This window comes from Podarcis pityusensis (assembly GCF_964106645.2).
Source record: "Podarcis pityusensis genome assembly, chromosome: 2".
In the NCBI taxonomy this organism is placed as follows: Eukaryota; Metazoa; Chordata; class Lepidosauria; order Squamata; family Lacertidae; genus Podarcis; species Podarcis pityusensis.
Window position 1 is genome coordinate 13135018 of NC_138029.1, and position 22462 is coordinate 13157479.

Consider the following 22462-nt stretch of genomic DNA (forward strand, 5'->3'; position numbering starts at 1 on the left):
TATTATTATTATTATTATTATTATTATTATTATTATTATTATTGCCACCCATCTTACTGGGTTACTCCAGCAACTCCGGGCAGCTTCCAACAAATTAAAACACAGTAAGACATCAAAAGATTAAAAACATTACCAAGTTTGATTGTAGTGTAGACCTATGGTTCTCAAACTTTTTTCTCTAGGCCACATTCATTCCCCCCCCCCCCCATAATATTTTATTAAAGCTTTTTCATAATACAGTAAGATAAAAGAAACCAAGCTAAATAAAAATAAAATAAAATCAGAGAGAAGAAAAAGCACAGAGTCCTCTCGCAAAGGTAGCTCTTAACCCACGTCATGCACAGAAAGTGGGGATCCCTCCCAAATCTCACCTGGGAGCTTCCCTTCCTTCTCCCTGGCTCTCAGCCTCAGAGATCTTCCCTGCCTTTCACCCAGGGCCCTTCCACCAGCCATCCATCCATCCACCTCCCTCATGTATGTGTAATCCTTGTCCCAACGATTCCCAGATGGTGGAAATGTCAGGTGCCATCGCAGCGTCCAGGCATCTTCACTTGGTCGCATATGGGCCAAAAGCCAGGTGCAAAATGGGCTGATCTATATGGCACCCCATATGGGATGATGGAAGGAGAGGCCCATGCTGCAAGCATGCTAAGGTCATGGCTCAGAGAACCACGTGACCAACCTCTCATGCTTGGCACTTGTCCCCCTCTGTGTCTAGAGATGCCTCTTGATCAGATATGATGGTGTTCGGTTGAGAGACAAACAGGTGGACTCCCCTCCTTTCTAGAGTGAAAACTGGAGGGTATTTTTTGGGTGCTTAATCTAGGTCAGTGGGGAAAAGCCTTAGAAATTGGGTATTATGGAGGTAGCTGTGTTGCAACTGCCAATTTCTGTGTTGGTGGAGGGGAGTCAGGTGGGTCTGTTGATGATTTACAAAACCTCCCAATCTCCTGTGCTGAAGGGGTTTGGATGCCACAGAGGTATCCCACTGGCGGGGGTCTTTATCATGCCTACCAAAAGTGTAATCCGGTTACTAACAATGGTCCCAACCTGGAGTTGGTGTGACCAAAAGAATGGTAAAAAAAGACCTTGGCCAGGAATGAGTCACATCAGGGCTTCAGATGTGGTGGCAGCCCTGTTGCTCTCAAGAGCCTTTTGTCATTTCACCCTCATGGCTGGATAGGTGGTGGGTTTTTTTGCACTCACGGCTTCCCCAGGAACCCTGGGAATTGTAGTTTGGCGCTGGTGCTGAGCATCTGGATGTAGAGAGCCCCGGCCTACTTTACAGAACTACAGTTCCCACGGTTCCCTGGGAAAAGCAGGGCCATGACGGCTAAGCTAGTTTAAGTCTGGGGATGTCTTAATTAGGCCACACATTCCAGCACTTCGGAAATAAGGTCATTTGTGTGTTTGTAATGCCAAGCACCTCTTCCTGAGGCTCTTCTTCTTTTTCTTTTTTAATTGGGTGTTTGTATTCATTTACTCTGTAATAGCCTCTCCGGCACTGGCTGGAAAAGAATGTGTTTGCAGTGCAATAGTTTAAAACAACAACAGCAACTTAAAAATTGTTTAATAGCACGTTGAGTCTCTCAGTGGATCCGACTTTTAGGGTAGCTGCAACTCAAGCACAACCAAGAACTTTTACTATCTGGATGGGCAGTGAAAGGTAGATAGGGTAAAGGAGGGGAGCAGTGTACAACATCTAGGGTATATTTGCAAGCATCCATTTATATGTATCACCACTGCATACATCTCCTCTTTCTGCCCTCTCCCCTCAAGTTTCCAATGTCTAGAGACCTGGGAGATGGACATGAACCCTGAAGAACTATAATGCACCTGTGTGTGCAACACAGAATGCATTTTAAAAACGAGTACACGGCCTCCAGCATCTTCCCAAAAGACAGAATAGAGACCAGGGACCGGCAGCAAAAAGTAGGGATTATCCCTGGTAAATAGGGGCAATGGTGTGTTTGTCAATTCAGCTATGCAGCAAGCCTGCCACAAATGCTGGGGTCCATATTTATGTCAAGGGACGCGGGTGGTGCTGTGGGTTAAACCACAGAGCCTAGGACTTGCCGATCAGAAGGTCGGTGGTTCGAATCCCCGCAATGGGGTGAGCTCCCATTGCTCGGTCCCAGCTCCTGCCAACCTAACAGTTCGAAAGCACGTCAAAGTGCAAGTAGATAAATAGGTACTGCTCTGGCGTGAAGGTAAATGGCGTTTCCGTGCGCTGCTCTGGTTCGCCAGAAGCGGCTTAGTCATGCTGGCCACATGACCCGGAAGCTGTATGCCGGCTCCCTCGGCCAATAAAGCGAGGTGAGCGCCGCAACCCCAGAGTTGGTCATGACTGGACCTAATGGTCAGGGCTATTACTATATTTATGTCAGTCGTTTGTGGCCTATCAATAGCCCCAGAAGGGAGGTGGAAAGAATGTGGGGGGGGGGGAGACAGGGAGCCCCCATTCATCAAACAGAAACGGGACAACTTGGATAGGAAAACGTTTGCGAATTGGAGGGGGGGCTGCTTGCTTGTTCCTTGATTTGTCGAACAGCTTCCTTCCAGTTTCCAAAACCTCCACTGCCCTTGGTATCGGTACCCATAGGTTGGGGACTATTCACAAGCCTGCTTTGGTTTCCCGTCTTCTTGCTTTGAGTCTGGGAGCTCCCCTGCTGAAGCCGTGGAGCTGGGGATGATGAACTCTGCAGCAAAAAGCTCCCCCTCCCGACTCACTCGGAGCTGCGCCACCTCACCCTGCCCTTTCTCCCGTTGCGGTGACTTTGACCTACTTCGCTGTCTGAAGGCGGCGGCAGCACTTTCACAGGTGCCAGAGAGGCTGAGATCAAACTTTAAAATGTATCGCGGCAGGCAGGATGTGCTGGGCCAGGAGCGAAAGCAGACGCGGTCAGGGCGTGGTGGGGCCGCCGCCTATTTGATTGCAGAGCAACCTTTACCTTTGCAAGGGATGCTATTCCTTCCGTGAACCTTGCCAGGCGTGTGGAAACACCTTCACCGGGGTGGTAAACAAAGAAGCAAGGGGTGATAAGCAGGCTATCCTTTCTGATTCCTGTTACCTGTTGAACTGAGCCCTCCCATCTTGAACAAAAAATGTTTTTCCCCCTCCTGGAAAATTTCCAGCCCTGATCCAAAAGCAGTGAGGTCAGCTGAGTGAGACAGACTTGTTCAAGGCCACCAGTTCAAGTGGTAAAATTACACACAGGTACCTATGATATAAGGGACGCGGGTGACGCTGTGGGTTAAACCACAGAGCCTAGGACTTGCCGATCAGAAGGTTGGCGGTTCGAATCCCCGCGATGGGGTGAGCTCCTGTTGCTCGGTCCCTGCTCCTGCCAACCTAGCAGTTCGAAAGCACGTCAAGGTGCAAGTAGATAAATAGGTACCGCTCCGGCGGGAAGGTAAACGGCGTTTCCGTGCGCTGCTCTGGTTTGCCAGAAGCGGCTTAGTTATGGCTCCCTCGGCCAATAAAGCAAGATGAGAGCCGCAACCCCAGAGTTGGCCACGACTGGATCTATTGGTCAGGGTCCCTTTACCTATGATATAGACCCAAATGGCTTCGTCTTCTAAGGGGAACGTGTCCCCCCCCCCCAATATCTTATTGAACTCCAGCTCCCATCAGCCCCAGTCAGCATAGCCAGGGGTCACAGAAGATGCAGTGAGATCTGGAGGGCCACAGGTTTCCCAATGCTTGTTGTATGCAAAGCATCTTTGAGGAGGTGCAATTTTCATGGGAGGTGTGGGGAAGCATGAAGGAGGGATGCCTGCCACTTTCTGCTGCAGTCTCCTGCAGTTGCCTCTTGCCAATAGGCTGGCCGAGGGCGGGGGGCAGTTAATCACAAAAATAGAGGTTGGGGAAAGGTTACATACCCCTCTCCTAAATTTGGTTTGCCCAGATGCTGTCGCTGTCAGGGTTGTATCAACAGAATAACACATGGCAGCAATGTGCTCTTCGTAATTTTATCCCAAGGAGGGGACCCACATTTCAGTTTCCCAGGCCCCACATCCCATCCTTGGGCCGTTCCTGAACTCATTCTGAAACCAGGTCACTGGAGACAAAACAAAAGCGAAATGAAAAGCCCCCATTAACCCTGATGTAAATGGGCTTCTGGTGAACCCAGTTGCCTAGGCAGCTCACCACAAGCCGAGCTTGCCAGAAACTTCGGAGGAGTGGTGTGTGAAAATACCTCCCACTGTATATCATGGGACCGGTCAGAAAACAGGCTCACCAGACCCATATTCAAACCAGGTTGCATTCTGTTCTCCCCAATTCCTCAGCTTGGTTTTAAAAACAAGCCCAAATATGTGTGAGCTTGACTGTCTCTCCTTAGTCTTGACAGTGGATCAGTATGCCTGTCTTAACCAGAAGGTTGGTGATTCAAGCCCACCCAGGGGCAGCTGTTTGCAGGATTCCTGCATTGCGGGGGGTTGGACTAGATGACCCTCGGGTCCCTCCGAACTCTGCAATTCTCTGATTCTATCATGGGGCTTTAGTTCAACAGCAGTGCCCATGCTTGGCATGCAAAACACACCAGGTCCAATCCATCTATAGGTAGGCCTGGAAAAGACCCCCGGTGTTTTAAGCCGGAGAGAGCTGTTGCCCAGTCCGCTGTAGCCAATCCTGAGCTACATGGACCGATGTTATCAGGTGCCTGAAATCCCAACTCCTTAAAACTGCCATGCAGAGGAGAGGGGGCATCCCTTGTTTTTGCAACTTTGATCAGTCCTTTAGCAGGAAAAAAAAGCAAACATTGAATCCCTGGGAACCGAGATGCTTCTAAATATATCACTTGTGGGGTGGGGGCCTCTGGTAGTGTTTTGTCCCCTTAGCAATCCCCCCCCCCCCCCAATCTCAGTGAAGCAAACAAATATCCTTGTGATCACATTTGGTATCTTTATTTCCCAGGCTCTCTGCCTGTTCTGGGAGAGCTGCTGCAGTTCCAACAAGCCCACGGATGCACTCTGATTTGTTTAACCTACTTAAAGCCAAAAAACCGAGCTGCTCTTTCCTCTCCTGCCCCTCCCTCCCCTGTTCCACTGATGAAGGAACGTGCAGGCAGATTAAAGCCTGCACGAGTAGCTAGTGTCTCCTGGCAGGCTTCAGCTAAGACCCTAGCTAGACTCGTGTTCCCTTTCTGGGTAATCTTATTTATTGACACATCACCATTTTGCAAGGGAAGCATCGGCCTCTCCTTCCTGGGAGGCGGGCTACTCTCCTCCTCCAGAAGGACATCACTCGGAGCCGAGGTGCGCTGGGTGGGGAGGCCGGATGGGACCAGTTAGGTTCAATTTTGTACGGCTTCCATTCCAGGCTGTTGGCATGGACTCCACAAACAACTGATTTTTACTCTGTTTTCCACAAAGACAGGGTCAAGTTGCATTCTCAGGTCAATACAAAGGGGTTTCTCTACTCCAAGGGAGCCCCTTGTTAACGGCCTAAGATCCATCTCTCTCTGTCACAGATCTGTGGCCCTCCAGATGTTGGAAGACTCCAGATTCAATCAGCCCCAGCCAACTTGAGCAATGATGGGAGTTGTAGTCCTCCAACATCACAGTTTTCCCAGCCCTGTTCTATAACTTGCTTTTAATGGAACTGCTGTGATTTCATGCAAGTGGGTTGTTTAAGTGGTTTCTGTTGGATTACTGATGTCCTTTAGAAGAGTCTGGTTTTTTTGAGGAAGGGGCAGGACTCCCCACTTTTTGTAGTGTACCCCAGTGTCCAAAGGATGCTAGCATTGGAAGGGATGCATTTGACCTTTGCAGGAAGGTTACATCACAGCATGGTGTCCATTCTTTTCTGGCAAGTGCTCCCTTAACAAGATACAACAAATGCAGACGTTCTTCCAATTTTGGCAACCCAAGTTTTAATCTGAGATATCAGATCCTTGGCTGGAAACTTTTTTGGCAAGCCTAACCAGACACATGATTTAGTTACTTACATTTGTTCTGAAAGTCTTGCTGATCCTTATCTTTATTTTGAACAATGATGGCTTTATATATATGTTTATTTGTGAGATTTATCTATGTTTTATCAGTATGCCACTTGGAGAATGTTTAGATCAAGCAGTTTATGCATTTTCCTAAATACGTTTTTTTTAATTGCCTGCCATCGAAGCAGCCCTGCTGTGAAGTAGGTCATTATAACCCCCATTTTATGGATATGGGAACTGAGGCTCAGATATAGTTTGCATGTTCTTGGCTGAGCAGAGATTTGAACACAGCTTGAAGCCATGTGCTATTGCCTGCCAAACGTGTCTTCTTTCATGTTAACAAAATGTGTTATCCTTAACACTGACTCCAGTTTAATAAAATAGATTTCTCTCTCTCTCTCTCTCTCTCTCTCTCTCTCTCTCTCTCTCCCCCCCCCCCCCCCCAGTTAATTTGCCAAACCCATTTAGATACTTGTGTTGGAATTCAGGGCAGGCCAGCATTAGAACCTCAGATTAGCCCCACATTTTGGCCCTTGAATTTGGAACCAGAAGTTTGCTATTAGAGATTGGCCGAGGAGGCTGCCTTTCCTATTGATCGGCTAAGCAAGCAAAACCCGACTCCTTTTTCTTTCCTGTTGAGCTGCAGCCTTTAGTTAGATCCAGGTAGGTGTAAAATAATTCATGCAAAAGTCAACTTCAAAGTGATAGATTAGCCAGCCCAAAATAGGGTCATTGCTTGTATCTGCAGAGGAAGGAGGAAAATCGGGTTTCACCGCTTAAAAAAAAAAGTAAAAAGGAGGGGGGAAACAACAGCAGCTCCCTGGCCTAGATTCCGAAATACATCAGGACTGCCGCCAGCTGTTGACTGCTTCAAAGGCAGCGTGAATCTGCCTTACAGACATGCTCCAGAGCCACCCGGGAGCTGCTGAATTTGCCTTTGTCAGGTGAATTCAGGTCACCAGGTACAAGGCACTGCAGCAGCAGCAGCCTTCAGTGCAGGGGCTCTGGAGGGCGCCTTGGATTGAATTTCAGCAGCGCCCGGGAAGTGCAAACTGCCGCAGTTTCTTTTCCTGCTGTGACATGTTCAGTGGCGCAGCTGAGATCCATCCCCTGGTTTCTGGCTTGCTCGAGGTCCGAGGACTTGCTGGGTGTGGGCCGAGATGGCCTCTTCCCTGTGCGCTGGCCCCACTGCAGAGAAACCAACTGCAGCGTCAGCAAGCCGGAGCAGCGTGGGCGCTGTGACGGTGCTGATGGATGAGGCAGCACACAATGGCAGCCACTAAGAATGCCATTCGGAGAGGAAGGGGTGTGCTTGACAGTTGGTGGAGGGTGTTGCTGTTGCCGATGGTGCCCATTTGGCTTACAAGGGGTTGGTGGTCCAGTGGTACCTCGGGTTACAGACGCTTCAGGTCACAGACTCCGCTAACCCAGAAATAGTACCTCGGGTTAAGAACTTTGCTTCAGGATGAGAACAGAAATCGTGCGGCGGCAGCAGGAGGCCCCATTAGCTAAAGTGGTGCTTCAGGTTAAGAACAGTTTCAGGTTAAGAATGGACCTCTGGAACAAATTAAGTACTTAACCCGAGGTACCACTGTACAGGGGAGCTGACAGCTGCTGATGCAGAGGAGAGGCTTCTGCTCTCATTTCTCTGCCACTGATCTGCTCTATTGACCTTGTGTGAGGCATCATAATCATAATTTTATTATTTATACCCCGCCCGTATAAAAACATAATCAAACATCAAAAACTTCCCTGGGCCTCAGATTCTGCTCCCAGGCAGGCAACTGTTTGTGTGGTTCCACGAATGCCAGAAAGACCCCCTATCTTTGAAAAACTGACATTGGGCCAGAATGTATTTTTTAAGATTACGGAATAGCCAGCTCCTGTTCTCTGCCCGTGGATACACACTCAAAACAGGCTCAGAGCTGTTTTCGTGTCAGAAGTGCGCTGTCTCTTGACATCGCACACTCACAACTTGCCTGGAGATCTCAAAACGCCCCGCTCCAGATGTTACAGCATTGTGAGGTGCGTTGGGAATTACCTGCTGAGCTGAGAAAGATGCTATATGGGTTGATAAGTGCTTCAAAACTAGGTAGAGCTTGCAGCCCATATTGCAATCTTGCAAAATATTGTTATTCAAGCCCTCCATTCTGCTTCAAAGGAAGTTACCTTGTACTAGGTCAAGAGTTTTTGTCTCATCCAGCCTGGTGTTTTCCATTCTGGCTTTCCAGGATCTCAGGCACAGAGAGTTCTTTCCCATCACCTGCTGCTGCCTGATCTCCTTTTAAGCTAGAAATAACAAAAATTGTGCCAGAGACCTTTTGCATGCAAGAGGATATCCTGTGCCACTGAACTGTAATCCCTCTTCTTCAAGCTGTCAGGATTCATCACGTTTCAAGGGACTGCTGCCTTTTACGAAGAAGTAAATTCCATAGAGATCAATGGGTCTGATGCCTACATAAAGGTATATGATAGCCATCGTTAAAAAATCAAAAGGGCTGTCACATGGAAGATGGAGCAAGCTTGTTTTCTCCAGCTCTGGCGGGTCAGACGCAAATGTATTCTGGCTAAACACCAGGAATGAACATTCTGAGAGCAAGAGCAGTGGAATGGACTCCCTTGGGAGCTGGTGGACTCTCCATCCTTAGAGGTTTTAAGCAGAGGTTGGATGGCCATCTGTCATGGATGCTTAAACTTAGATTCTTGCATTGCAGGGGGTTGGACTAGATGACCCCTGGGGGTCCCTTCCAACCCTGCATTTTTATGATTCTGTATAGTGCAGAGGCAGCGTCTGCAGTCCCACTCAGTACTGTTAGGGGTTGCTCACTCCCTTTCTCCTACACTTGGCACAGTAGCCAGGAGGGTAGCATTTTATCAGTAGAGGCATATCCAAACACAGGCGCAGGAATTGGAGCATCCGTCTGTGATTTGCTAGGCATCTTCTTGGGTGCAGGACCAGTGGTCAGGGATGATGGGAAATGTAGTCCAGCTGGAGACCCGAGTCTGGGGAAACCCTGATCAGGGCCACAGATTTCCTACCCCTTCTGTAAATCAAGGGTAGCCAACATGGTGCCCTCCAGGTGTTGATCAACTCCCATCATGCCCAGCAAATGTGGCTAAGTCAAGGATGATGGGAACTGTAGTCTGACAATGTTTGGGGGAGCCACGCTGCCTATCCCTGCTCTACATGGTCTTTGTATGTTTCCTGATCTTCCTCTGCTTTGAGCTGATCGTTAAACTTTCCATTTTAGATTCCTGCCTGTACGATAATCTTGCTCAGCTGCAGTTGCAGAACCGCAGCGCGTTAAGTGGCTTCATTTTGTAACGATAATAGCAAGGATGAAATAATAATAATGTGCATTTGGAGCTAGCTGGGGCGCCACAATGTGGGCGGGGGGGGGGACACGTGAGTTTAGGTGTCTTTTACAGAGGCGAGTAAATAGGCTGAAATGATCCTATTCAGTGCTATTTTAAACTGGTGGCTGCCAACTTTCAGGGTGTTGTGAAAAGCCGAGATATAAATACAGATAATCCACAGTCTGCCCACCTTTGAAAGCAGTGGTTTTCAGTGTTTCAGGAAATACTTTGCAGACAGACTGATCTGTAAGGAATCCGTGTGTCACTGAGGATTCAGAGGCAATATTTAGTGTGCTATATCACTCCGGAACACAGGGTCCTCCTCGCTGGTGGCCCTGCATCAGAATGTGCCCTCTAGAGAACATGCCCATCACTTCTGCAGCATCTCTGCACATTGCAGTGAAAGATAAGCACCTGGCTTGTCTGCTGTTATTGATCTTCTCAGCAAGGAAATCCTCTTGATAAGGAGGTTCTCCGGAGCACAGTTTTCAGGCCGCTGTTTTTAAACAAAATAAGAAGCAGCGAAAAGTAGATTCATCAGTGCATGTGGTCGGGATGAAGGAACATGACAAGATGTCTCTCCAAACAACTATTAAAAAAAGGTCATGCGAAAGCCACTCTTCTGCCGGTTTAACGAGGTGCCATTTCTTACATTTAAAAAACCAGAGAAACACAGATGTGGGAGTGCTAATTGGGTGTAGGACAGAAGATGCAAGGCAGACTGGTCAAGGGTTTGATGGGGACTAAGACCAGCAAATGGCAAGGCAGCACTGTTAACACTCACATTGCACAGGAGACCAGAATGATCAGAAACAGTATGAGAGTTCTTGAGAAGCAGTTTGAGAGATTCAGGATTTGAGATTACGCTTTGCACGCACAAGGTTTCAGATTCAATCTCCAACATCTCCACATCAGGCTGGAAGATAAAAGGTAAAGGGACCCCTGACCATTAGGTCCAGTCGTGACCGACTCTGGGATTGCGGCTCTCATCTCGCTTTATTGGCCGAGGGAGCCAGCGTACAGCTTCCGGGCGTTGTGGCCAGCATGACTAAGCCGCTTCTGGCGAACCAGAGCAGCACACGGAAACGGCGTTTACCTTCGCACCTGAGCGGTACCTATTTATCTACTTGCACTTTGACGTGCTTTCGAACTGCTAGGTTGGCAGGAACAGGGACCAAGCAACGGGAGCTCACCCTGTTGCGGGGATTCGAACCGCCGACCTTCTGATCGCCAAGTCCTAGGCTCTGTGGTTTAACCCACAGCGCCACCCACGTCCCAGCTGGAAGATACCCCTCTCTAAAATCCTGGAGTGTTGCTGCCGCCAGTGCAGGCAAATATTGAGCTAAATTGACCAATGGTCTGAACTCAGCATAAGACAGATGCCTGTGTTCCTTAGTTTGTATACCCAGCCTCTTGCAGGTTAAGGATGCGTCACCCAAGGGCCCTAAGACCCAGATCTGGCACTGGTGCAGCCTGCGACAGCTACTTGTGCGATACACACCTTGCCACCCACCTGTATTTTGTCAGCCACTTACTTGCCCTAGTTAAGAAAATCGCTGTTTGTAGTCTGATCAAAAAACAAACCCATTCATAGAATCATAAAAATTACAGCAGCAGCAATAAGTGCTGCAAAGCATATCCCAGTGTGTCCTATATGAATCTGGCTCCAAAATTAAGCTTTGCACTGTTTCCAAAGTTCAGTGTGCACAAGCAAAATTCTCAGATTTTGCAAAGCTAGAAAGCCGAAATTGGGTAGAGAAAGCAGGTACTGTAGAGTGCTATACTTACATGTGTGGTGTACTGTTTCAAATCACACAGTTTTTATAGAATCTATACCAAACTCTGTTATACTATATGTATTCGCATAAACCATCCTGAGAAGAGCTGACCTGGGTCTCTAGAAGTAATGAGAAGGTAATGGGGCATAATGCAGACATCTGGATTTCTTTTTCCACTGCCAGAGGGAGAATGGGAGATTATAAATACTGGGAACGAGGAATCCTGGGTTCCATCACATCTCCTGCTTATTCCTGTTGTATATATGCAGAGTAAAGGTGCGTTTTTTCATGGTGGGGAGAGATTTATTTAAACTTGTAGGAGTGATGGTGGCAGTCCCATTTTAACTGCTCCGTCCTTGCAGCTGCAGTCTGGGCTGCCCAGATTTATGGATTGCGCAACTCATATTTTTGCAGATTAACCTCTGCTGCACTTAGCTTTTACCAAGAGAGGTCTGGTGCCTTAACTTGACCCAGGGGTCAGTAGGGCTTGGATCAGTAGGGCTCGGTGTGCCGTTTTCAGGCAAGAGACTCTCATTTTGGCTTCTGGAAAGCCCCCGTCCTCCTCTTAAAGGCTCCCTGCAATCCTACACATGGGGAAAGGAAGGGAAAGGGGCTGCTCTCCTTCTTGCGGAGGGCGTTCTGCACATGCACAGATGCGCTCTTTTCTAAAACCTGCTCCCTGCGGTCCCGGCTGGGCGTGGCGATTCTCCTCCAGGAGCCAGCCGCGAACTTGTCCATGCGCTAACAAGGATGGATCCAGCCACCTCCACAGCTCCCCTTCCTCTCGGATCGCGTCTCTCGCCCGCCCCCGCTTGCATGCATGCAGCTGCATGCGCAACCCCCCCCCCCGTTTGCACGCATGCATGCAGCTGCATGCGCAAACATGCAATGCCGCGTCTTGCATCGCGGGCGCCTCGCGTGCAGAGAGCCGCCTCCTGCTGTCGAGGAGGAGGATGAATGCCGCCCGAGCCATGTGAGCCGCGAGTCAGGTGTCTCCCCTCCCCGCCTTGGCGGCGCTCCAGCACGTTGCTTGTTCCTGACACTCGTTCCGCGGCAGCTAGAGGCGGACACGTGAGGCGCTGACCCGATTGGAGGCTCCGCTCCGCAGGGGAGGCGAAGCGGAGCTGGGAACCGGAGCTCGCTCCTGCCACCGCCGCCCCCTCGGAGCTCTTCTCCGGCGGCGATTGGCAGGCGCTAAAAATAACAAGCGCCCGGGCTGCTGCTCGCTTGGCACAGATGCGCGGCGGGCAGCGCGGCGATCCCGGGGCAGTTAGGCCGCCCCATTTGCAAAGTCGCGGAGATGGGCATGGAAGCAAAGTCATTTAAGGGGTTTTTTTAAGAGATAGAGAAAACAGGGAGAAGTTCGTGACCATGGGCGCAGCCAAGGGGGCCAGTTGACCCCCTAAATCAATCAAAATCAATACAAATTTGAGGTTCCTCCCCAGCAAAAAACTGCACCCCTAACCAAAAACCTGGCTATGCCCATGGAGAGGTGGTCGACATATTACAGTATTTTGGGGGTTTTCTGCTCCTAAAGATGTATGCAGAGAGCCAGAGTTTTGAAGCGTAACCCAGCACCCAAGACTAGTGGGACAGGATTCAAATTGATGCCCAATTTCCGTGTGTCTTGGTGGAATCAAGGTGGTGTTTCCCCCCAACTGCGCTTCTGATCAATGGGGCAATTCCACCGACCCCTGCAAAACAACCTTTGAGGCAACTTCAGGTATCCAAAAAAAGTGATAAAAATAAGTTCTGTGTGAGAGATGCATGCATCTCAGTTCTGAACATACAGAGTCACTGCTATGCTGAGTAAAGACCATTTTTCATCTAGCCCAGGGTTTCCCAACCTTGGGTCTCCAGATGGTTTTGGACTACAACACCCATCATCCTTAGCTGGCAGGTCCGGTGGTCAGGGATGATGGGACTTGTAGTCCAAAACCAGCTGGAGATCCAAGTTTGAACTAGCCCAACACAATCTCTCCCATGACTGGCAGTGGCTCCCCCAAAGATTTCAGGCAAAAATCTTTCCTGTTGCCTTTGCTATCCTTCTGCTGGGCTTAACAAGAATCTGACCTGGAACATTCTGCTGTATGCAGAATATGTGATCTTCTGCTAAAAAGGTAAAGGACCCCTGACACTTAAGTCCAGTCGCGAACGACTCTGGGGTTGCAGCGCTCATCTCGCTTTACAGACTGAGGGAGCTGACGTTTGTCCGTAGACAGTTTTTCTCGGTCATGTGGCCAGCATGACTAAGCTGCTTCTGGCGAAACCAGAGCAGCGCACAGAAACGCCGTTTACCTTCCCACCGGAGCGGTACCTATTTATCTACTTGCACTTTGACATGCTTTCGAACTGCTAGGTTGGCAGGAGCAGGGACTGAGCAATGGGAGCTCACCCCGTCGCGGGGATTCGAACCGCCGACCTTCTGATCGGCAAGTCCTAGGCTCTGTGGTTTAGACCACAGCGCCACTTCCGCTGCACCTTTCCAATCAGTAGGGTGAGATTTGTTCCAACAAGGGGAGCACTTTCACCACATCATCCTCGTCAGGATGCTTCCCCGTATCCTCTCCCTCACACCCTCCACTGCCAAATTAATCCGGATTTACTATTTCTGCAGGGTTGTGTGTGTGTTTTTTTCTTAAATTTATCGGATTTTCTGCAGAAACGGTAAATCCGGATTAAATGGGTGAATAATAATGGGGCAGCATTTTGATGAGGACGGTGTCATGTGGATGCTGCAAAGGAGAAGAAGCGTGATTTCACTTGCTATGCTTCTCTTTGCAGCATCTTTTGACCGTCCAGAGGAGGTCCTAAGGTGTTGAGGGGAAGGGAAGGTGTTTGCCTCTCTGATCCACAGAACCAGCAGTGATAGAAAAAGCACACTGTGGGGCATGCATGCCTTGTTGAACTGTTTGCTTTTAGGCTCAGGTCAAGAGCCCACCATAGAAGTTGAATAGAGTTTGAGATTGTCTTGATCTAGGCCAAAGATCAAATGCAGTTCTAGATCATGCAAGCGAATTCCCAGATGCCCCTTCAGCTGACGGTCTGCTGAGCAGAATGGTTTGCGTGCGCTCTCTCGTTGGGAAGAAACTCTTTTCCCATGCCCAAAGTTGGTTTTAAGGCTGGCGCTGCTTGCAGCCTGAACAAGCTGCCCTTGCCCTTATAAGCTTCACAATGCCTAGGAAAACATAAAAGAGAGGCGGTTTATTTTTGGCACATGTTTTTGAAGCCAGGGGTTTTTGCAGGACAGAGCTGAGTGACGATGATTGGCCCTTACGGCAAATTAAACTCATTCTGTCACCAAAAGATAGAAGGGAGCGAGGGAGTGTGGAGACGTTTGCTCGGAAAGTACTTCTCCGTTCCTGATGTAGGTCGCATGCGGATGTGGTGTGTGAGTTCAGGCACATAAGTCGAGGAGCCAGAGGGAGTGCGGCTCCTGTAACGCTTCTGTGTGGTCCACTTTACAAAATCCTTGTGCAATGGAGTACATCTCTGCTTTTTGGTGGGGGGCGGAGGAATAAATGTTGAGTTAGTGAAGGAGGAAAAGGGAGAGGAGCTGAGAGCTGGTGGGACAACTGGCCTTCCCCTGTGGCTCTTCAGGAATGAGAGTTGTCATCCAGCAACGTCTAGAGGGCCAGAGGATCCCCCCTGTACTTTATAGGGATGTCAGGGGGCTATTGTTGTTAAAGAGCCTTCCTTAGCCTCTCTATAGTCTCTTCCCTTTGGCCAGGCCTGAACACACAGGCTGATCTCCCATCCTGATCAATTCCTCTGACTTCAGGCTCACAACCTGCCCTGGCCTTGAGACCCGGCAGTGCAAAGCCATTAAAAAGGGTGTTAAGGGACATTTATACCAAGCGATTTCCTAAACGCACTGTTGGAAGGGAAGCCAATTGCCCTGAGCCGATGGGGCCTCTGGTTTGGCATTTGCAGTGGCACCTTGTGGGGTCCTGGCACGGCCTTCTGCCTCTCAGATGGCCGCTTGGGCTTTCGTGCCTTCATATGCGTGCCATCCGCTTGCCCTAGTTTTCGCGCAGCACGTGTCGCCCGGGCCACATCATTCTCTGCTCTTCCCCATGCGCCGTCCCACATGGAGGCTGCATGCGTTCAGTCGGTCACTGGCTTCACACCTTCAGGCACAGCTGGCAGCTCAGTGCCCTGGCGGAGAGAGACACAGTTTTTTGCAGGGAGGAAGGGAGGGGCGGTGGTTCTTTGGCAGCAGTGACCCCATTCGAGGCCCCTTTCCCCATTTCCTCCTCTCCGACCTCGGTGCGCAGGTTTTGACCAGTCAGACGGCTGGCACACATGCCATCTGCGAAAAGACAGAGCCATGGTTTGCCAAAGAAGGGGTGGAGCAACGGTGGTTCGAAATCACAGCCAGGTTGATGTCGGATGAATGCTAAAGGCACCATTTTAAATCGGCAATGGCTGTTGTTTTACTATTGCTTTCATTTCTCGCAGCCGTCGTAGATTGCAGAATAAAGTTTGCTTGGAGCTTTCAGCAGAAAGTTGCTCGTCTTGGCCTTGATCGGTGGTTCTGCAAGCCACCTCATATTCTCCATCATTCCCTTCCCTCTCTTCCAGCAATGCCCTATATGGCACTAGTTCACGGTGATTTTTGCTTTCTTTGGCCCTCAAGAAATGAGAGCTGAGGAATTGGAAGGATCTGTTTGTTTGTTTGCTCGCTGCCTGCCGCTGCCTACAAGAGAGTTGGTGGGCTGGAGGCAGGAACAAACTCACTTTATAGGAGTGCAAAAAGACGCCTCTAGTCACCAGCACCTCTTTGAACCCATGGTGCCCATTGCCTTGGCAAGGCTTCTAGAGTCTTCTGTGAACACACCCCCAGGGGTGCCCTCCCCCCTTTTTAAACCAGGGGGTCTGCTCACCCCCACACTCATTATTTACATCCAAGCAATGGAATCTTGAAGGTGCACAAACTCTGGTGACCTGGTCCTTGCTCAGCCAGTAAAAAAACGGCAGAAAATTTTGAATTAGAGAATCTCCTGGAAAGTTTTTGCATTTTCTTATGCAAATTAGGATCATTTACATCTGTAAATTTTCAGTTTGTGTTGGAGGAAAAAAAAATTAATGACCTGAAGAGTGATCTGATTGAAGATAAAATAGTGACTGAGTGCTACACTCACACCAACCCTGTGAGGTTGGTTAGGCTGAGGCCCGGTCACCCAGTAAGCTTCATGGCTGAGTAAGGATTCGAATGCAGGTCTCCCAGGTCGTCTGACACTCAGTTTTATATTAGGGATCTCTTCAACCAAGCGACTTACACAACTTCTAAGCAAATAAATGTTCCAAGCATGGTTTCAGCTCACACCTGCTAGGCGTCTCTCTGCAGTTCCACAGTCCTGATCTTTTCCCCACCTCCTCCTTGTCCACCCTCACTCCAGGTGGCGTGATCCTGTATGTGGGCTCCACAGCCGGCTCCAGCCCCACCCCGGGCAGCCCCCCCAGTGGATACCTGGTGCCTTCGCCTCAACACTCACTGCCATCCTCGCTGGAAGAGCTGACCCTTACGGAGATCGGGGCCATTAAGCCTCAACGGGCCAGCTCCCCGTCCTCGCCCAAGGTAGCCTTCCAGTTCCCCGAGGGCATCCGCTACCCTAGCAAGGGCCAGTCGCCCCCAACGCAGAGCAGGGTACCCGCTGCCAAACAGAACGGAGCCACTGGCACCTTCACAAGTAAGTGGCTCTCATTTTGTCAGAATCTTTATTTGGGTGGTATTATTATTATTAATTCCTGCCAACCTAGCAGTTTGAAAGCACGTCAGAGTGCAAGTAGATAAATAGGTACCGCTCTGGCGGAAAGGTAAACGGCATTTCCGTGCGCTGCTCTGGTTCGCCAGAAGTGGCTTAGTCATGCTGGCCACATGACCTGGAAGCTGTACACCAGCTCCCTCGGCCAATAAAGTGAGATGAGCGCCGAAACCCCAGAGTCGGTCACGACTGGACCCTAATGGTCAGGGGTCCCTTTACCTTTATTATTATTATTATTATTACAGTCATACCTCATGTTACGTCTGCTTCATGTTACGTTCTTTCACGTTACGTCCCACGGCGACCCAGAAGTACCAGAAAGGGTTACTTCCGGGTTTCGCCGCTGGCGCATGCGCAGACGTTCAAAATGACGTCATGCGCAGAAGCAGCGAATCGCAACCCAAGTGTGCACAGATGCGCCGCTGCGGGTTGCTCTCTTTTCATGTTGCGAACTGGCCTCCGTAACGGATCCCGTTCGCAACCAGAGGTACCACTGTATTATAATTATTATTATTATTATTATTATTAGGTTTTTCAAAAAACTTTAACAAATTTACTTCACATCCAATTCTATGATTCTAAAATCTGCCTAGTTGCTTGCGATTTTAAAACCTACTTTACTGCAAAGGCTCAAGGCTGGGGCCAGTCTTTCTTCTCATTTACCCTTTAATTTATCGCTTGGGAGCGCGAGCCCATTGCTACTCCCGTTTTAAAGAAGGGAAGAAACGTTTCACTTAGCTGAAGCGGGTCTGGTGTTGTGTTGGCATACAAATCTCCATTTCCATTGGGCCTGCACACTCAAAACCGGCCTTGCCCAACCAGTTGAATCTCCAGCCATTTTGGACTTAACAACTGCCATTACTATTGGGAGCGCTGCCACCTCTGGCTAATAATGCAAGTTATAACTCCCAAAATCTGGAGGACGCCATGTTGGGGGTGTGTGGGATTGGCAGGGGTCAGAGACTGAGGGTGGAGAGGAGGGCACAGGTGGAGAATTAACCACCATTCTTCTCTCCCTCAACAGAGACAGGTGGGATGGTTCTGCTCTGCAAGGTTTGCGGTGACATTGCCTCAGGCTTCCACTATGGCGTCCATGCCTGTGAGGGATGCAAGGTAAGCTGCGCTCTGCTTATTCTCCTTTTCACATGTCTAAAGTATTCTCTTAAGCGATAAGGACTGGAAATTGTTTTTTTTTTTTTTCTAAGTAAAAAAGAACCAAGCTGAGATCCTTAGAACACTGAATTTGGCACCTTTTATCGAATCTTCTGCTTGTGCATTGGAATGTGGATCACACACAACTCTGATTCTTGTGTGTGCTTTTCATAGATCTCGGGACTATGTTTTCCAAACCAGCCGTGAGCTTCATTAACTGGTTTACTTTTAAAGTGCCTTGCAGAAGTGATTAGTCTTGACTCTCTCGTGCCCTTCTCCCTGTTTGCATTGAAAGCAGGCGTGCTGTATACTACAATATCCTCCCTAGCCAAGTAGGCGTTGAAAGGCGACGCTCAGACATGGCTAGAAGAGACAAAACGGATGCTTTGGTTATGACCAGGGGCATTGCTAGGTGCTTATGCGGTAAAGGCCTTATGGCACAAGGCTGCATAATATTTGCATATTCTAATTTGTACCTATAGATGCCTCTGAGAAATTAAGATTGCAAGTTGCTGGGAGTCTCACTACCACTGTATGAGTGTGTGTGTGTGTGTCACAAAAGGGGAGCAGGGAAGGGTTGAGAGACTCAGACCCTGCTGCAAAACACCCCTCCCCAAAAGACCCCCACATACTGTGGCTCAGGCCATCTTGGCGGCCCCCTAACAACATTGCTGCAGCTTATCAAACCAATTGGAGACCACTTTGTTTGCTGTCCATCCAAACTGGCCCCCTGGGAATTTGGGGGAGATTTAACTTGTGCTAGGTTCCTTGTAGCTCATTGCAACTCCTTCAGCCAACTTTTGGAAAGAAGCTAACAGCAATTTCAGCTTTAAATACAACTCTGAAAACAGAGCAGATAGGGCATCCGGAATTTCCCAGACATAGCCAGGATTCATCCATCAAAAATAGTGTCCGGGTGGAATTTTTGAAAATGGGTTAAAATGTCCGGGGAAAACCGGAGCAGAAGTGTTGAATTTTTTTGCGAATTTCCTGAAAAATAGCTAAGAAGCATCATTTTGGGGAGAGATGTTCACTTTTGGAAATATGGCAACCATAAGTGCAGACCAGGGACGCGGGTGGCACTGTGGGTTAAAGCACAGAGCCTAGGACTTGCCGATCAGAAGGTCGGCGGTTCGAATCCCCGCGACGGGGTGATCTCCCGTTGCTCGGTCCCTGCTCCTGCCAACCTAGCAGTTCAAAAGCACGTCAGAGTGCAAGTAGATAAATAGTCCCTCCTCCGGCAGGAAGGTAAACAGCGTTTCCATGCGCTACTCTGGTTCGCCAGAAGTGGCTTAGTCATACTGGCCACATGACTCGGCCAATAAAGCAAGATGAGCGCCGCAACCCCAGAGTCGGCCACAACTGGACCTAATGGTCAGGGGTCCCTTTACCTAAATGCAGACCAGGGGGTCAGCGTGTGACGTGTGTTAGTATTAGTTTCTCTTTGCTAACCTGGTCGCTGTTTCATTCCGTCTGCCAGGGGTTCTTTCGCAGGAGCATTCAGCAGAACATCAACTACAAGATGTGTGTGAAGAACGAAAACTGCATGATCATGAGGATGAACCGCAACCGCTGCCAGCACTGCCGCTTCAAGAAGTGCCTGGCAGTGGGCATGTCAAGAGATGGTAAGCATCTAGGCAGGGTCAGAACAGCCACCAGAGCAGCAGACTCTTGCTTTCAGGGCTGTGGGTTCGAGCCCCACGTTGGGCAAAAAAAATCCTGCATTGCAAGGGGTTGGACTAGATGACCCTTGAGGTCCCTTCCAGCTCTGCAATTCTATGATTCCATGTTTCGGGGCAGCTGTAATGAATTACTTTCAGTGACAATCCAGAGCTTTGGATGTACATCAATAACAGGCCCTGTGGTTTTCCTGCAAGTGCATTAGAATTAGTTGAGCAACACCAAACTGCATTGAAGTGTCCTGTGTTTCATCTAAGAGATAGTAGGCAGAGTGTTTGTTTACAGTCTTGTAAAACACGCTCCCTTTAGGAAAGGCAGACCTGGGGGCATCCTCCCTAAAATGGCTAGGGAGTGGGGCGTGAGAAAAGGGTGCTAGACCCTGGTTTGCTTTCTAATTAATGTCCCACGATACAAAGCCCAAGCCAGCCTTTAAAGCACAAGCAACGGCTGGCTGTTTCCTCTGCTCCTTTATTCTTACAAGGGCACTGTGTCAGCAAATCCTTTGGTTGATAAATAGAGCCCTGGGCTGATTTATGCTTCCAGGCCAGGATTTCCAGGGCAACGGAGAAAGTTGTGGGAGGAGCCCCTCTTGCCCAGAAAGCAGGCAGCATTCTTTGATTAATGGTCACGACAACTCTCTTGGGTACATGATAGATGTACCCAGAAACCTTGAGGAGCTGGTGACTAATTTCGGCTTTGCAGTGACGCTGTGGGTTTGGGAACAGGGTTGGATCTGGTCCCCCTCCGCTTTGTCTGTGGAAAAGTTAATGCCAAAATCGGCAGTCGACGCCACCCCACAAGTTGCAGAAATTGTGCATACGTGCAGTGGGTCGGTGCATCTAGCTGTTAACCAGAAGGTTGGTGGTTCAAGCCCACCCACCCAGGGACGGCTGTGGGCATTGCAGAGGTTTGGACTAGAAGACCCTCAGGACCCCTTCCTCCAGTGTGGTGTAGTGGTTAAGAGCGGTAGATTCGTAATCTGGTGAACCGGGTTCACGTCTCCGCTCCTCAACATGTAGCTGCTGGGTGACCTTGGGCTAGCCACACTTTTCTGAAGTCTCTCAGCCCCACACACCTCACAGAGTGTTTGTTGTGGGGGAGGAAGGGAAAGGAGAATGTTAGCCGCTTTGAGACTCCTTCAGGCAGTGATAAAGCGGGATATCAAATGCAAACTCCTCTTCTCCACAGTTTTATGATTCTATGTGAGATCAGCTTACCTGATTTGGCCTGTACCTATTCCAGTGGTGTTTGAGGCAATTCCGAAGGGCTTCACCACTGTCTTCGCCTCCCCACCCACCCCAGTGCTGCCAGGTTGAAAGCAAGAACAGGGAGTATTTGGGTGGGTGCAGTTTCCCCCACATTAGCATAGGGACAAGGAGAAAAGCTTCTCATGCCGAAATCTTCCATCACTACAGATTATCCTCAACTTGCTGTTTATTTTCCGGACGGCGGCATGCTGTCCCCAACAGCTGTCCCCTTGACTTGCCCAAGAAGGGCCTGTTTCATGGCGTCCTTTCCCCTCGCTCACATTCTCCTGCCATTTCTCCCCCCCCCCCAACAGCTGTGCGCTTTGGGCGCATTCCTAAACGGGAGAAGCAGCGCTTGCTGGATGAGATGCAGAGTTACATGAACAGCCTGAACGAGGCCCCCATGGACGTTGGCATGAGCCCCGAGGCGGACGCCGCCCCACCCAGCCCCAACGCCCAGGAAGAGGAGGCCATCAGCGCCATCTCGAGGGCTTACCACGACATCTTCGTCAGCGGCCAGGACCGCCTGGGCAAGCGGGGAGGGTCCCCCGGGAGCGAGGCCTGCCCTTTGACCAACTACAACGATCAGCAGCTGAACAACTCCTACGGCTACGGGCAATACGAGTCGGCCACTCTGCGCGCGTCCAGCTACGGCCCCCAGGAGCCCCCCGGCTTCGTGGACAACGGCTCCCGGTGCTTTGGCAACGAGATCTTCAAGGCCCAGCAGGCTGGCTATCTGCACAATGCCGGGTGCTACCCAGCCTTTGAGTATGGCTATCCCGAAGCAAACACCCAGAGGGGCTGTCCCTGGCGGGGTACTACCAGTCGAGGCATCGTAAGTACTAGAATTAAATATTATATTGGGGGAAACACTGCCATTGGATGCGTGGCAATAGCCACAGGAATGTAGGCATCACTGGAGATAGGTTATGGAAGATGGGTAGGGACAATGATTGCCAACAATGGAGCCTCCATGCAGAGGGGCATGATACCTTCAAATCTTTGGGGCAGACAACAGGGGATGGTTATCTTCTCTGCATCTGAACTTTTCATTACTCCCCAATGTTGGCCAGCTTCAGGGAAAGAGAGAATCGTAATGATGCAGAGGGTGAGTGCATCTAACTGTTGTTAACCAGAATGTTGGTGGTTCAAACCCACCTGGGAATGGCTCCCTGTATTGCAGAGAGTTGGGCTAGCTCTACAGTTCAGTGATTCAATGCTTCTGAGCGGGCTTGAGCCTCAGCACGGCTCAGTTTGGAAATCAGGCACTGGGCCGAGCTGCGGTGGAAGACTGCCTTCAGCTTGCAAAGCTGGGCTTGTTGGCTGCTGCAGGATCTCCAGCAGGACGCTCTGGTTTTCAGCTGGGAAACGCTTCAAGCTCCCTCTGTTGGAAACAATGCTCTCTGCACCGCAAATGAGCCATTTTCAAGAGCCCTCAGGGCTATAATAAATACAGCGTCTTATGTTGCATTTTAGGATTAAATAAAGGCAACCTTCCCTTCAGAAATGACCTGCTTGAATCAGGGCAATTGTATTCC

The 22462-nt window shown here is 49.7% G+C and overlaps 1 protein-coding gene across 5 annotated transcripts in view; it reads left to right on the forward strand.

The window, feature by feature from the left end:
• Nucleotides 1-22462, forward strand: part of LOC308470924 (nuclear receptor subfamily 1 group D member 1-like) — a 58919-nt gene that overhangs the window by 27899 nt on the left and 8558 nt on the right. For all 5 annotated transcript variants that reach the window (XM_080994624.1, XM_080994626.1, XM_080994627.1 and 2 more), the window contains 4 exons: nucleotides 16480-16770; nucleotides 17870-17958; nucleotides 19478-19622; nucleotides 21239-21759. In XM_080994624.1, coding sequence (XP_080850750.1) covers nucleotides 16480-16770; nucleotides 17870-17958; nucleotides 19478-19622; nucleotides 21239-21759 — 1046 coding nt within the window. The remainder of the gene's footprint in view (nucleotides 1-16479; nucleotides 16771-17869; nucleotides 17959-19477; nucleotides 19623-21238; nucleotides 21760-22462) is intronic.